At 36.5% G+C, this 15,956-nt stretch overlaps 3 protein-coding genes and 1 non-coding gene across 5 annotated transcripts; 1 reads left to right on the top strand and 3 right to left on the bottom strand.

Moving 5' to 3' along the window:
- Nucleotides 1-119: 119 nt before the first annotated feature.
- LOC104717954 (putative cysteine protease RDL6) lies at nt 120-1,789 on the bottom strand. Its single transcript, XM_010435591.2, has 4 exons — nt 1,183-1,789; nt 862-1,097; nt 614-757; nt 120-506 (listed from the first exon to the last, which is right to left on the bottom strand). Exons 1-4 carry the CDS (start codon nt 1,643-1,645, stop codon nt 285-287), a joined length of 1,065 nt encoding a protein of 354 aa, XP_010433893.1. The 5' UTR covers nt 1,646-1,789; the 3' UTR covers nt 120-284.
- A 1,229-nt stretch (nt 1,790-3,018) lies between these two features.
- Nucleotides 3,019-3,531, bottom strand: LOC147935881 (uncharacterized). Its single transcript, XM_087468500.1, has one exon. The coding sequence runs from the start codon at nt 3,529-3,531 to the stop codon at nt 3,019-3,021; it is 513 nt and encodes a 170-aa protein (XP_087324626.1).
- Nucleotides 3,532-8,032: 4,501 nt separating this feature from the next.
- Nucleotides 8,033-9,691, top strand: LOC104717952 (protein ROH1A). The gene has a single exon (XR_015569279.1). It is a non-coding gene; the product is annotated as a protein ROH1A (transcript).
- Nucleotides 9,542-15,677, bottom strand: LOC104717953 (uncharacterized). Of its 2 annotated transcripts, none has more exons than XM_010435590.2 (18): nt 15,102-15,677; nt 14,412-14,958; nt 14,044-14,301; nt 13,852-13,943; nt 13,362-13,572; nt 12,952-13,133; nt 12,651-12,875; nt 11,974-12,155; nt 11,687-11,780; nt 11,559-11,615; nt 11,331-11,465; nt 11,105-11,173; nt 10,879-10,992; nt 10,632-10,793; nt 10,403-10,531; nt 10,204-10,305; nt 10,032-10,105; nt 9,542-9,923 (listed from the first exon to the last, which is right to left on the bottom strand). In XM_010435590.2, exons 1-18 carry the CDS (start codon nt 15,609-15,611, stop codon nt 9,674-9,676), a joined length of 3,393 nt encoding a protein of 1,130 aa, XP_010433892.2. In that variant the 5' UTR covers nt 15,612-15,677; the 3' UTR covers nt 9,542-9,673. The 2 variants fall into 2 exon arrangements, with proteins under 2 accessions (XP_010433892.2, XP_087326821.1); XM_087470695.1 differs by having other exon boundaries at nt 13,318-13,572; nt 15,102-15,667.
- Between the last annotated feature and the right edge of the window lie 279 nt (nt 15,678-15,956).

Here is a 15,956-nt window from a genome sequence, read left to right as displayed (position 1 = left end):
TTGATAAAATGATATGTTATATATTAAATTAAATGATGACGTGGTCCGATATTGGACGCTAATCTGCATTAAACGACCAAATGATATGCTATATATCAAGGATCATGATGATGATGCAGTGCCTAATAAGCCTTTTTTACTAAATGGGAATAGTATGGGCCGTCTGGCACATCTTGAATAAAACATCTAAAATTTTCCATGCACTCATTACAGTTTCCTTTAAAAGTGCTAGGACAAACTCATTAGACATACTCAAACGTACACATGGTTACTTAATCTCATGCTTAGGAAGTCGAATTCTTGACAGGGTATGAAGCAACCATCGCAATCCCACATAGACCTGTTGGATTTACAAAGTTACGAGCAATCTTAGCGTAGCCAGCCTCTCCCCACACCGTACCCCACGAGTTTCTCACGATCCAATAGTCTTGACCATTCTCACTACCATACCCGACGATAACAACTGCATGGTCAAGATCTGTCCCGCATGGTCCAGTAAATATACCCTGAATGACATCAAACATGTAAACATATATACAAGTTTATTGATTAATTGATATATTCGGATTCAATTAACCAAAAACAATGAATTTTAAAGGTGGGATAAAAATACCGATTTGTAGAGCATAAATTCTTGGGATTTTTTGTCAACTCCAACACTCACAGGCTGGTGAGCAACCGCCTTTTTTAGGGAAATCTCGTCATTTGCTGGCACATCCTCGTAGCTATCAATAGTGATGATCTTGTTTGATGTAGACTAAACGTACCAAAAACAAAAATTGGAATTAGGTACTGAAGTATATAAGCATTTATATATATGTGAGTGTTTTTAGTTACGATAGCTCTAATATATAGGTGAACCTCTCTGCGGGTACAGTAGCCTTGAACGGCCTGGTATGGATAATCTATTTCTGAATCAAGACCATTGTTATTGATAAGGAACTGGAAAGCTTTGTCCATTAGGCCGCCTCCATTACAACCGTGGTTGTCCACGTTGCAGTCGACCAATTCTTGCTCGGACAATGATATTAACTCTCCTGTCACGTTCTTGTTTATACCCTCCACTGCTGCCACAGTTGAGAATGCCCAGCAGCTATCTACATGCAAAAAAAAATTACAAGTAAGCCTATATCACCTTAGGAGTATTTGGGTATGTATGTTAAGACAAGTAAAAATACTCACTGCAGTTGCCTTGGTCTTTAATCTCCGACACTGCACCTTGTTGCCTCCAGTCAACTGACTCAGGAAGCTGATCTCCGGCGAGTGGTACATACCTACGACTAATTCTGAGGGGCCTTTGTTTCTGTATAGGGCGTCCAGGGAATAGGTCTTGGTACTCTTGGACGGTTAGGTCAGCAAACTGAGTCAAACCAAGACGGTAAGAGAGGTTCTTAGCATTGTGCTGGTCAATGAAACGGAGGTTGTCCTTGAAGTTTTGAAAACGCCGTTCCTTATCTCCGAGAGCATTTGTATAAGTCTTCCCGTGCTTCGACATCCACGTTTGGAAGATAAACCCAACCTCCTCGTTGCTCCGGCGCGGGATACCGCCGGTTGTGACGGGAAGGTCCATGGCCGAAGACGGCGAAAGAAGGAATGATATCAAAAGAGAAAAGAGTATCATGCAAACAGGTCTAACGAAGCCCATTTGCAAGTATTTTCTTCTTAATGATTATGAGATGTTACAAAATGGTCAGAGCCAAATGAAATATGGGTTTTATGGTAGTTAAGTTGGTGACGGGAAGGTCCATGGCCGAGGACGGCGAAAGAAGGAATAAATTCCATATACAGTATCTTCAAAATTTTGAGTCAAAGTTTGGATTTTGTTTTCTATATACTACAGAAAAATAAATATTAGGGAATTCATTTTTAAGGATAGATTATATTAAAGAATAAAGACAGTTATTTAAGTAAAGATATATTTCTACCATATCATCATTCATCAATAGAGATAGGATCTACAATTATTTCATGTATATTACAAGGATTAGATTATATTATTACTTGATACAGTCTCAAAATATAGCCAAATCAGTAAATGGCAGCTTTATATGCTGGACAAAGCTACCATAATAATAAAAGAAAATTCGATTAGGAACTCTTTGAGCAATACACAGCCCGATCAAATGATGAATTGAGGGAAGTTCATGGCAGTAAGCAAGGGGAGGTATTGGTTTAGGATTTAGAAAGAATTTTAATGACTTTAAAAGTTAGGTAAAATATGTTGTTATTCAATCAAGACTTTTAAAAACTCTTTAAAAATTTGGTGTTATTGGTTGTGGATTTGTAAAAAGTTATCTAAAATCTTGATAAATCTTGTGTTATTGGATTAAGAGTTTTATAAAGTCATTAAAAGTTTTATGTTATTCAAGTAAAACAAAAAAATCTTGGATTGTTAATGAATTCAAATTTTATGTTATTGGTTTAGGATTTTATATCATTTCCTTCATAACAAAAGTCATGAAAACTCTTTCATCAAATAGAAAGATTTTACAAGATTAGAAAAAACAAATCATCAAGATTTTAAAAAACTTCCTAAACAATTTCTTAGAATCCTTCATTTTTAGCTTTCAATTTTTTATGATTCTAACAATCAGCAAGAACATAAAGTCATTAAAATTCTTTCTAAATCCTAAACCAATACCTCCCCCTAAAGTAGTGTTATGACCCGTTTATATGATGCATCTCCAGGATTGAGTATGGTGCAAGTCTAGGCCTTATCACGATTTAGCCTGGCCCATAGTTAAAAGATTTATCCAATTAAGTTCCATTTTTTTTCCTTGTTAATTTTGTTATCCAATTTTTTTTTTTTTTTTTTTTTTTTAAATACCTCTATTCCATTAATTCCAAAGTTTGGTTCATACAAAATGTGCCTCCTGCATCGAGTAACACCTACACCGAAAGTAAACTTACAATAATTATACGAGTACATTAGTGAAATACATCAAACCAAGTGATAAAGAGAGTGGGAGCGGGGGGGGGGGGGGGGGGGGATAATCCTCTGTTTGAGTGTGAGATGGCCTAAGTGTAATCAGAGAATGGTCTTGACTTCCAATAACAGTGAAGATGCTGGCTTTGAGACGGCGGAGTGGAGCCTTGATAGACTAGGCGAATAATCTGAGCAATATTTTTATCCCTAGCAGGGTTTTTTAACCACCTTGATCTGTCCTCAAAGTTTATCGGAGATGATAAGTGAGCTTTATCGAGAAAATATTGCCACAGTTCTCCAGAGTAAGAGCAATCAAAAAAGAGATGCTGGCGAGTTTCATCGTGGCTGCTGCATAGGAGACAATGTGGGGGAATTGAGAGTACCCACCTTAGTAACTTGTCCCTTGTGTGTAGTCGATGCCTTGCGTTGAGCCATGCTATGAAGGAATGCTTGGGAATCCTTCCTTTGATCCAGACTGAGTCATACCAGTCCACTTTCGCACCTTCAGGGTACAAATAATACCAAGTAGCTGAAGTCGAGAAGACATCTGAAGCTGGATTTTCCCCTATTTTCCAGAGAAAATGGTCATCTGTATCTTCATCCATAGACGTTGTTACTGGAGGGGACGAGAGGCAGTCCTTAAGCAATCAAATAATTGGATTTCGACTGAGGGAATTGGAAATCCACCACTGATCCTGTGAAACAGCATCTGCAACTGTCGCTGCGAGAGGCAAGCCTGACACTCTGGGTCCAGAGGGACCTGTGATATCCAGCAGAGTACCTAAAGATGTCCAGTTATCAGTCCAAAATCTGCAAGTTATCTTAGAACCAAGCTCACAAACAATGAAAGGCATGGCCAGGGTCCTAAGCTTGCATAGGCTCCTCCAACTCCAACTACCTGAGCTCGAACTATTCAACTCCCATAAGCAGTGTGGACCTATTAAATTGTTATCCAATTTAACTTGTTGAAAATGAAAAACCTCTGCCTAATCATTTACCAACTTTTCACTGATTAAAAAGAAAGTAAATTCACATGCAGGTGCAGCCAAAAAAAATAAAAAAAATGCACCCAACCCTATCTTTTTTGTTTTTTCGTCTAAATGGTGATTTTATTAAGAACATAAAAAGTCATGATACAATTGTTCTGTCAGTGTATTTTTCTTTGACCTTGACTACATCTTCTAGTGTGTTAGAACAAAACTATTATCAACGAAATGACTAAAATATAATGCTGCTATATTATCCATTAATCAAATTCCTCTTTAAAACTCCAAAAGAACGCGTTTAATTTCCTTTTCGTGGTTGCCATGTGACGGCAGAAAACAAAAAAAATTAGCAACTATACTAATAATAAATCTTAATTGTCGCTTTTGATTTGTTAAAATGCTTTTGTGACAATGATACGATGAATAATTCATTTTTTGTTTTGTGTACTTATTAGATTGAAGATATGATATTTTGATTATGCGTGTTATCTGTGGAACTATAAGAATATAGTGCTGTATATGGTTTAAAGTTTAACTAGGTGATATCCAGTGCTACAGCACGGGATTATATATTTTGTTAGTTACTTTTTTTATAATTTGTATTTTTATAATATAGAGTTTGAAGGATTATAAAAATACACATTATATAAACCAAACAAAAATACTCCAAATCAGCTTCAAACTTCTTGATATGATCCTTTCTCTCAGTAGCTCCTATTTTGTCATCCTATATAAACCCAAAAAAAAACACAGATAGAATAAATTGATATTAATCGATTAGTAAATGAATATTAAATCTATACTAAAATGCATACTGTTTCGTCAGCCAGAATCAGTTCTATTGATTCACCAAGTTTAATGGTATTCATTCTCCAACTATGGAGAATTTTTAACTTGAATACGCCAAAAATTTTTGTATGGTTTCAGATCTTTCAAGGGAGTGTATGAAAGGGGAAGAGCCATCATTTTGTCTAACGAATTTTAAATGTCTTTTTTTAGTATAATATTTCAATAGGAAGCTCATAATATATTTATAGTGAAATTAGGTAGATTTATGTTATCACTTAGAAGTTAAGAATTGATATTTCTAATATACGCAAAATATATTTACTTACTTGATTCGTTCCAACTGATAGATGAATATTCCTTTTCAAACTTTATCTTAAAAGAGTAAAGAAAAATGATAATCTCGGAAATCAAGCAATATAGTAAGATTTGGTAAAATGAATATTCGTTTTCAAAGATTTTAACTGAATCACAAAATATCTCTTTTAAAAGATTATACTGAAAGATTAATTGATAAGATCAATCTCGGTAATTAAGCAATTAACTTAAATTTTAACATATATGGTTTTAATTTAGATACCTTAAAAACAATTAAATCGGATTGTTTGCCTCTAACGAATAACTCTGTTTGGTAACGGAAAAAACTATTCTTGAACCAAATCAAAAACAAGATCTGAATATTTTAGACATGGAGTACAAACAGATACGTTAATTTTTTTTCTTCTATTTCCGGATCATACAGGATCCGCGTCCCGACCCGGCGGATATTTAGTGATTGAATGGAGGGTATAATGGTCATTACGGAAAATGGTAATCACAAGTTAATTTAATTAAATTAAGTGATTCTCTAATTATTTTTAATAAAAAACGTACCAAAACAAAATGATGATCCAATTTGAATGCAATGATTACTTCAGCGTTAATAGAATAAATAACTAATTTTCTTGAATGAAAAGTTAATGATCACTTTTTGCCACGGCATTCTCATCATTGCTCTCTAGTGTGTAAGAGATACAAATCGAAAAAGTGATGCAAGAAAATAGTATTTGAGTAAACAATACAAAATTGGACCGACAATGTTATAAAACTGTTTTATGTTCTGTTCTAACCGTCATTAACGGTTAATTCAACCGACCATATAATAAATTTACTTTAAAATGAGCGTAAAGGAGTAAAGGACCAAGGTCTTGACACCCGTAATTATCGCTTACATTAACTTTCGCAATCGTATGATCTCGTGAAACTCAGTGGAGTCATACGTTTGTGTTGAATTTGAGATTTCGAAAGAATAAAGTACATTGATGCATCAGCATCTCTATTTTTTTTTTTGCATGTTTACACTTTTAACTTTTTGAGATTTCGTCTTTTCAGTTTTGAAATTATTATCCAGACAGTGTGATCTTCAGACTAAACTAGTTTAGTGAAGTCTTAAATTTTTAACTAATTGACGTTACTGAACTATCATCATATCTGACAATTTTTTTTTTTTCAAAACCTATCAACATCCTTGATTTTTTACTAATAGCTGCAAAATGGGTATAACATTTTCTCACAATTTTATAACTTTTTCTCTATATCGTACAATGTTACTTTTTTTATATAGATCACATGTTACTTGATACTTTATGTGTAAATGAATTGGTACAACCTTTTATTCATATTCTTCTTTTCTCATATATAATTTCGTCAATTATAAGGAATATTAATTGAAGTGCGATATAAAATTATTGTACTCCCTCTGTTTTATTTTACTTGTCATTCTAGACAATTTCACACATATTAAAAAAACAATTAAATTTTCTATTTTACTTCTCATTAATACACTATTTCATTTGATATAAGTAATTAATAATCTAAAAGTTAGAGGTAAAATTGAAAATTTAATACATAAAATTGCATCGTAAATACAAAACGACAAGTAATAAAAAACAAAAAATTATCTTTAGAATGACAAGTAAAAATAAACAGAGGGAGTATATGATAAAGAATCAAAACTTCGAAACAGAAATAAAAAAATGATTTTTTTTTTTTTGAAAATATGTGAATTTCATTAAACTTATAGTTTGCTGAACTTACAAAAGCTGAATAAATGTATCATTCCTTGCTCAAAAAAATAAAAACAAGGAAGGAACGTAGTTGTTAGATCATGAGTAAACATCAATAGCTATTGATAGCTAAAAACATCAATAGCTAAAAATAAACAAATGATTCCAACAGCTAAAAACCGATAGTCACTTTAGTCAAAGGCTATCAAAGCATTCCGTTTTGTTCTCGCTGCTTTTTACTTTGCATCAATTAATCCCAAAAGATAAGTCTGTAGTACTAAAAATAAAAGGAACTGCTTTTATAGAATATATAATATGATCTTATCATCTTGAGCCTCACTGCTAAACCTGATAGTCTAATCATGTGTTTGATAGCGTATTAAGAAAAGTTACTGACGATGATTCGTATCGGTGGCTTCTCTAGAGATAGCGTGACATGCTTTCAAACATGTCACATTCGACAAGTCAAATACATGGTACATTCTAATTAAGTAATAGGTGACCGACAGAAATGTAAAGCTGTTCATTAGCGAAAAACAGAAATAAAAAGCTGTTTGTGTAAACAATTGACCCAGTGATAATAGAGTGATCGTTACAGTTTTGACAAATCATGAACCAGTGAGTCTTGTTACAGTTGAATCCACATTGAAGAATCTTTAAAATGCACTCACTACTTACGATTAACCGATTATTATTTTTTCTACTTTTGTCATAAGTTGCCACATGCGAAAGCTCAAAAATCATGTCCACGAGACTTTTTCTTGGTGAAACATAAATTACCAAATTAAATTTTCAATAAATCCAAATTTTAAATATGTTATAAATTTTTAACTCACTATCACCGCTTTAGTGACAAATACGTTAGAAATTTAATTAAGAGAGACGGTTGGATGTCAGAAAAGTATTTGTTTCTTTGCATATCTTTCACCCTAACATGCTTTTTTTCGTCATTCATATTATCCTTTTAGTATCTGATTATTCTGATGAACAAACTAATCAAAAATAATAATAATGACGTATCATACGACTTAACGAATGTGACATCAGTAGTCAAATAAAATAAACATTTAGGACAAAGTATAAATCCAATTATTTCACTTTTTTTTTGAAGTATATTTATATGAGAAATATGAGTTTCACGTGCATATATTATTTAGACTCCTATCCAATGATATGCAGTGAAAAAAAGACTTTTTTTTTGGGACTTTTCCTCTTCCTAAATACCAATTTTATTTTTACAATTTTGGAAATAAATGATGTCACGAGGATAAAAAAATAGAAAAGGTCCTAAAAGAGACCAAAGACGAATATTCTTCACTTCTCGAGTCCCCAAAAATGAAAATAAACAAATAAAAGAGCTAATTGTCTTCTCTCTCCGACAAGACATGTTTAGCACCATTTCGGTTCCTTCCTTAAAATTAAATATCATCATCACTTTCATCTTAAAATCCCAAAACCCCTTTTTATGCCCCATTCTTCAAAAAAAAAAAAAAATTCTCTCCTTTATCTCCGTAATCCATTTATTCTCACTCACTGTTGCTTCTTTTGATTCATATCACATGGCTCGGGCGACTGATTACCAAGGCTCATTCCTGAGTCGAATCAGCATCAGCCGCAACCAGATCGTCTCCATGGACGTTAATCACGAGCAAGAGCTTGAAGAAATCGAGTATTTCCAGAAACACGTAGCTGAGCGTTTCTCTGAGTTAATACCATCTCAACCGCCGCCTCCTTCTTCCTCCTCCGATGTCGCATCTGTCTCTCAGCCGATTCTTTCGATCCCTTGGTTACAGAGTCTTCTAGATGTTTTAATGTCCTGTGACGCTGTGTTCAAGGCGGTGTTGAGCATGACCCAGATCTCGAAATCGCCGTCTCTAGAAAGGGTTTTGTCTGAATTGCTTGATCTGATTCTAAAGGCGTTGGATTTATGTAACGCCGTTGTTGCCGGGATTGATTCCGTTAGACAGAGCAGGCGTTTCGCGGAGATTGCTGTTACGGCGCTTAAGCAACGGCCGTTATGTGACGGAGGCGTTCGTAGAGCTAAGCGTGCGTTGACAAGTCTCCTCGTTGGGTTAAACGCTGAAGAGAGGAGAGATAGAAACAGCGGAGGAAGTGGTAGTGGCAGTAGTAACCAACGAAGGACAACGTCGAGGTCTTGGTCGTTTGGACCGCGCAGCAACGTCACCGGAGGTGGAGGATCATCTGGCCACGTCGGCAAGAATTGGTCTGCGACGAAGCAGATTCAGGCTATGGTGTCCAATCTGGTGCTGCCACGTGGAGCGGAAGCTTCTGGACCGGCAATGCCGGTTTACATAATGAGCAGTGTTATGGTTCTGGTGATGTGGGTGCTTGTGGCGGCGGTTCCTTGTCAGACAAGCAGCCTTCTTGCGGCGCCATTGCCACTTCCGAAACACCAGAGTTGGGCTAGCGCAGCTGTTTATATTCAAGAGAGGATTGGTGAAGAGATGAAACGGAAGGAGAAGCGTTGTGGTGGCGGTGGATTGATGGAAGAGATGCAGAAGATGGAGAGGATTGGGGTATCTTTACTGGAGTTCACAGAGAGGTTTAGGTTTCCGGCAGATGAAGAAGAGGAGGTGGAAGTTGCCGAGAAGGTGGATGAGATGGAGGAGATTTGCTTGGGAATGGAAGTGGGATTGGATGATTTAAAGATACAAGTGAGGCAAGTGTTCCATAGATTGGTGAGAAGCAGGAGTGAGATTGTTTCAGTGCTTGATCAAGCTCCTGCAATCTAGTCTGTAAATCTTCAATACGAGTAACAAAAATCTTTTCTTTGGCGATTTTTAGTCTTAAAAACTAACCTTTCAAAAATCTTGATGTGTATAATCTACAAATCGTATACATACACACACCAATGTTACTGTTTTCGGTATATGATAACTGCAAAAACTCTATTGACTGAGATTATAGATTCATTGTGCTTTCCTGAATCTGTTCTTCTGTGGCTTTCGTGTCTCTTTTCCTGACTTGTGATTGTTTCCAGAAGCTTCCCTATGTTTTCCGAAGCTTCTGTTACCATGGCGCTGTGGTCCTGTTCTACTTCCATTAATGTCGGAAGCAGGTGTGTGTCGTTGATGTGTTCCCTTTTGCCGTTTGAATTTGTTGCCGTCTTGTTTGGCTGTAGTTTCTGATGAAGCTTCTCTGTAATTTCTTTTCCGCGGCCTGTTAAAAAACGAACCAATTATGATTTATGCATATAATGAGCAAGCAATGATTTGATCAGATGTGTTCTTGATCTCGGATTATTATTGCTGTTCTAAAGGATCGTACTCTCTGGATGGATCAGTGGATGTAGTCTGTGAATCATTGGTCTCTTCTTTGTCTTTTGATTTCCCCGAACGGTTCTGCACATTAAGATGAAAATTCCAAGATGATGGAAAACGTTTTTTTCAAATGATTCAATTTGAGATCTTCAAGAAAATTAACAGAGGGTGAGAGAGACCTCTAAAACTGTCTGGATGAAACTCTTGTGCTTGTCTGGTGTGGCTAATTGGACTGCGCGGGTGCCGCACTTCCTTACCATAATCTCAACTATGATCGTTACCTAAATGCACATTTTTCGTAAGGCAAATTATACGTTTTGTAGGAGTTGAACTGAAAATCACTTGGAAACTAAAGTCGAGCACTATTTTCATTATTACCTTTGACTTAAAATAGTGTCTTGAAACAGACGACCAGGGGAGAATTTCGTATAAGAGATTCTGCAGTAGACTCTGCAAGTCCTGGGCTTGCGATGTTGAGACTAAAACTTTAACAAAACCCAAAACAGCCTGGAGATACATGAAGACGTATGAGAAAAACCAAAAATACATAATACTTAGAGAAATAACATCTTGGGGTCTGATTAAAAAAAGCATAATGTAGACTTACTTTTATAATCTCAATGGATTTGGTGTGAAGCAACGGTAAAACAGATGAAAGAAGCTCAGGTGACGATAGGCAGATCTCAGGGTCTTTGTATATCAAGGCAGATAATGCAGACACTGCTCCACTCCTTATGTGCGGCGACGATCCATCAATATAACCCGTTATCTGAAAAATCATGGATGCTGATTGGTCTCTGAGAGATAATGAAGTGAGTAAAAATGTTATGGCGAGCTCATCTTATGCACTTTACCATGTTAATCAATTTGGGACAAAGTTCATCACCGCTGACAGAGGATGAATTTTTTAGGGTGGTATATACCATAACCAGTGCATCACAAGCTGCTTTCCTATGTTCTTCTTTCCCCTGTATGTGAAAAGGCAAGATAATGCACACAAATGTTAATTTTGTTGAGAAATTGTATTGTTTCCCAAGCACCAACAAACTGAAACAGCAACGAAGCAAACAGTATGTTTACATCTTTAAGTGTCAGGATTATCTCGTTCAGAATAAGGAAAGCTTTCTCATTCTCCTCCTCGGTGCTTGACTGCAGAAAAAAAGTAAAACATCGAAATATCAGTAATTTTCTCCAAAAGGCAAGACCGAATTATACGTTTTATAAAACAGGGCATGGATAAATATACTCAAGCAATGGATATTTACTGATATCAAGTTAGAATTGATACAATAGTAAAGAATTTCACCTGAATTCCATGAGCCATTAGAACGTGGAGACATGCAAATCGGCTTATAGAAGACGCTGCATCCTCTGGAGTTTTATGGCTGAGTAACATCTCTATCACCTCTGCAAAATGAGATGAACAAAACGAACCATGTTCCTGCACCAACAAGGGCAAAGACACATAAGCATGAGAAGCACTCAGTGAACAGTATAAGAGCTAGTGTAACAAGCTTCGATGAGGTTAACCAACCTGTAGAACTCTGCTCAGAGTATCATATGCCCCACAAAGATCAGCCTCGTCGGTGGCCTAAAATAAAAAAAGCTCATGGACTAGCCTCTACATTGGAAATTTCTCTAAGCTCAATTTTAGAAACATACCTGAAAACTTTGGCGAACAAGATTATAAATCAACTCAATAAGGTCTTCCTGGGCTCCTTCAACAAATGAAGATGCAAGATCCAGCACAGCACTCCTGCAAGCAAATGCCATTAAAAAAGGTCGTACGAGTTATAGGAGAAGAGGAAATTTAACTTGATATACACATGGATGTCATGCTATTACAGTGGTTAATGGTATTCGAGAAATTTAACAAGTCGAACAAGAGATTTTACGAGGATTAGTTTCATAATAAAAGTAAATATAACAGGGATTAAGTTGAATTATACCTCTTTAACTGTGTCTTTGTGGCACTGCAGGTTTCTTTTTCTTCATCGATTGAATCATTCGACTGATTGACCTTCCCCTCAGTCTCGCATTCACCAGCAGGATCAAACTTATTTAGCAAAGAAATTAGAATCTTTTTCCTAACTGACGAATCCAGAGTAGAAGCTAAGCATCCAATTGCAGCCTGCCATTACAAGACATTAACTATAAAATATTTTCTTCGGTCAATCAAAAGTTCAATCTCTCAAGTTAAAAGACCACATAGACCTGTGCTGACGAAATTGACAGATATAGATGCCAAAAATTCTTTGAAAAATAAATAAAACCACTGTATGCATCTTTGCAACCGAAAAGAAACTCCTAGTTCGTAGAAAGATGACATCATATAAGACATTAATTGAGGAAATACTAACAGCGTTTTGAGCAACAAATACATTTGTGTTTTCTTAATGCTTATAAATATAGTTTTTGTTTATATGTCACATTGTCACTAGCCTCTACGGCCTACGAGCAGGTAAGGATTCAATCAGAATTTAATCACACCAGAAAATGCTTTTCCCTAGCAAAAGATATCAACAATATGTGTGAAGTGTTTTTCTCTAATCCGACTACAATGGAGGACCTTAAACCAATTTGTTATAAGTTTGACATGCAGAGATTAACAAGGAAATTTGTAAACCTTAAAGTCTGCACTGATCTCTGTGTCTGAAGCAGTGAATACATCAACAAGAGTCTGAAGCAACTCTGTCGAGCTTGATGCCAAAGCCTTCATGTTTTTCGTTGAAGCTTTCTTCGAATAGTGGAATCTACTTTCCAGTTCTGTTGTTGCATCTTCACTTATGGCTGTTGCTTCGTCCATATCTGTACTGGGCTTAGGCATTCTTTTATTCTGATTTACAAGCATCTAAACAAGGAAAATTTCAATGAGATCGCCAAGTTGTCAGCTCACCCTAGCATTAATGAAATGCAAAGGAACCCACCTGTAGAGAAAGGGCCACGGCTTCATGCATGAAAGATTTATTTTTAATAAATTTAACCATCAGTTTGGCTAACGATCCAAATTGTTGGTGCACATCAACTGGATAGTTACAGAAGGCAGGTAACAGTCTCAGAAGTTCATGACCATAGGCCCGCAACTCTTTTCCGTGAGCTGACTTTTTGGCTAACAAACAAGCATATGAATAAATGTTAGTGAAACATCACCAAACACATAGAGAAATTATCAACTGATTGTGCCCTTGGTTAACTACATTCTTGCATGATGTAAAGCAACTGGCAGAAAAGTATACTAAGCCCTGATATGCAAACAAAAACCCTAAGGACGAGAAGATAGGAAAAGTCTGTACCATCTAATGTAAATGAAATTCTCATTGTCGGCATAGATGAGTACCTCCTTTAGAAGCAAGCATCAGTGATTTTGCAAGTGGAACAATGTGATCGACATAATACTCAAGAGATGCTCCAATGATATATTTTCTTAAGACAGGAATTAGCCAAGCATTTGTGCATGAGTGACTCTCAGCATGAAGAGTGATAGGGAGAAGTGCCAGTAGCTTTACTGGTCCCATTGCGACCACTGCAGACCCAATGCATTGCTGAAGCTGCAGATAAGTCCAATCTATTATAAATCAAATAGTATAGACTATGGATAGACTCTTTATATCGTAAAAAACTGCTAACATAGATATATGATGAGGATCAAGATGTCTTTGTTTTCGATTCCAAATCATGAAATATAATTGAATACACCATTGAGTATGTAATTCATTATTATCCACTGGAACGTTCAGAAACACAACTCGCAGATTTCTGAACCAACCATATCTTCAAGTAAGAAACCAGTACCATAACTGTATAGAATAGGCCCTTTCGTAACTTACATATTGTGAGCTAGACATATCTCCAGTTGCATGTTCCATCAAGTCAGCAAGCTTTAATATGATATTCTTTGCAAGAATATATGAACGCTCTCCTGAAACAATTGGAGATAGAATTAAAATATTTCGTTAAGGAGATGTGTAGATAACATGTTGAGGATGAACAAGTATAGCTCCGAGTGAAAGTACACCTACCAAGTTTCTCGATCAAAATATTTATGACAGATAAGATGTGCTCCTTTGGAATTCCATCACATGAGTTTAGGGCACTCTGAAAGACAGAGCATACACATCTTGCTGCATTTATATTGTCTCCACTCGTTTCGTTATCCTCGTCTTCACAAGACAAGCTGCCCTCGATAAGAAGTTTATTTGTATCAATGTGGCTACTGATCAAGTCTTTTAATGTAATTGAGGCTTGGGATGCAACGTCATCCGTGGAAGTCAGAAGGCCTAAATCATAGAAATTGAATGTTGGTATTCATCATAACATATATATAGAAATCCAAGCTCACAATGAAGAACAAAAGAGATATATGCTGAAAGCTAGGAAGGGAACAAACCTGCTAATGACCCACAAACTAGCGGAAGTTTCCTTAAACATAATGTCGGTTCAACTGAGTAGGCTTTCTCCAAAGCACTTTTTAATAGGGTGGTCACATGCACGATCGTGTCAGCAGGATTCTTGTCGTGTAAAGATAAATAACTAGTCAAAGAAGTTACAAGTCCTTCTATCTCAGGAACAACAGTTGTATCTTCTGAATTCTTGAAGATAGTGTCAATCGCTTTGAGAATTTGCCTCGTCAACGGCGAAAACTGAGAACCCATAAGCTTGCAAAGTTCCGAAAAAACTCTAGAACTAACTTTGGCAGAGAGAAACGGAATTGTAGCACTGAGCACATTTAGCACATGGGCAGCCTCTGCGTCCTCAGGCCTCATTGTTGAGTCAACCTTAGAACCCTCATCAATCTTTTTTGAGCTTAAGTCAGATAGTACTTGCTTATATTCTTTAAGTAAAATATAAACTGTATTACTTGCTTCCTTTATAACAGTAGATGATTGTAGAGAACCAAATAACTTCTCCAAACACTCTTGAGCGCATCTTCTAACCTAACAGAGCAGAACACACAAACCAAGATTGTCATCACAATATAATACTAGACTGAACTAGATGCATTCATAGCAACTGCAAAGCTCAACACTTTAACAGAATTAATCATGAAAATGGTCATTCTATAGACAGTAGTGAATACCTTGGGACGTTTCTCAATGGCGAACTTGAGAAGTAAACCAAATCCAATTTGAAGAGATTCCCAATGATCCAAATCACAGAAACCAATAAGCAAAGTCCCAATGCACTTCACGCCAGCTCTCAAACTCGCAACACCTAATTTATCAACCCCACCATCAATTGGGTTTACCAAAACAGCCACAGCATCTCGAGCCATAGTAGCTGAAATTTCTCCTGAAGGAACCAGAGGAAGGACTATGGACAGGAAAGTAAGCAAAGCAGAAACCGCCATGGGATCCTCCGTGGAAGAATCGACAGAGGATATAGCAGCTGCGAAGAAAGCAGGAGGAGACGGCGGAAGAGACTCAGAGGTGAGAATGGAGCGCATAGCGACGGCGGTGGCGACGAGATGACGGTGCTGCGAAGCTGAGGACTTGCCGTAACGGTCCATAAGCTGTTGGGAGATATCAGTGTTGCCATCTTTGAAGGCAATTTCATCGTTTTCATCTGCTCTGTCTTCAAAGGCCGCCATAGCTTCAAGAAGGGAGAGATTTTGATTAGGGTTTAAGGAAGACGAAGAATGACGTTGACGGAAGAAATAAACAGACGACTAAATAAACCAGTGGGTTTAATAAACCGGAAAACTAATCCGGTTTAATTTAGCATGTCTAAATCCTCAATTTTACCGGTTTGATTCTTATGTTTTTGCATGTCGGTTTGGAAGGGTAGAAAAATCGGATTGGTTTTAGATTCAAGTTTACCTTGGCGATGATAAATTGAAAAGCAAATCGACTCATCCGGTTTGTTGACTGGTTGATCAAGGTTAAGTCCATTCAGATTATCAACTTCAATCCATTATATCTTTTCCACTCGGGTC

Source organism: Camelina sativa, chromosome 10 (genome assembly GCF_030686135.1).
Source record: "Camelina sativa cultivar CO46 ecotype springtype chromosome 10, ASM3068613v1".
Classification (NCBI taxonomy): Eukaryota; Viridiplantae; Streptophyta; class Magnoliopsida; order Brassicales; family Brassicaceae; genus Camelina; species Camelina sativa.
Note: the sequence above shows the minus strand (reverse complement) of the source record. Positions and strands in the feature narration are given on the sequence as shown.

What these genes read in the sequence shown, in the direction of transcription:
- LOC147935881 (XM_087468500.1), bottom strand. Translation starts at nt 3,531, where the DNA reads ATGGATGAAGATACAGATGACCATTTTCTCTGGAAAATAGGGGAAAAT.
- LOC104717954 (XM_010435591.2), bottom strand. Translation starts at nt 1,645, where the DNA reads ATGGGCTTCGTTAGACCTGTTTGCATGATACTCTTTTCTCTTTTGATA. An exon ending in GCTACTGTACCCGCAGAGAG is followed by an intron (nt 758 to 861) that starts GTTCACCTATAT and finishes TGGTACGTTTAG; the next exon opens with TCTACATCAAACAAGATCAT. An exon ending in AATTTATGCTCTACAAATCG is followed by an intron (nt 507 to 613) that starts GTATTTTTATCC and finishes GATGTCATTCAG; the next exon opens with GGTATATTTACTGGACCATG.
- LOC104717953 (XM_010435590.2), bottom strand. Translation starts at nt 15,611, where the DNA reads ATGGCGGCCTTTGAAGACAGAGCAGATGAAAACGATGAAATTGCCTTC. An exon ending in GTCCCAAATTGATTAACATG is followed by an intron (nt 10,794 to 10,878) that starts GTAAAGTGCATA and finishes ATGATTTTTCAG; the next exon opens with ATAACGGGTTATATTGATGG. An exon ending in AATCCATTGAGATTATAAAA is followed by an intron (nt 10,532 to 10,631) that starts GTAAGTCTACAT and finishes ATGTATCTCCAG; the next exon opens with GCTGTTTTGGGTTTTGTTAA.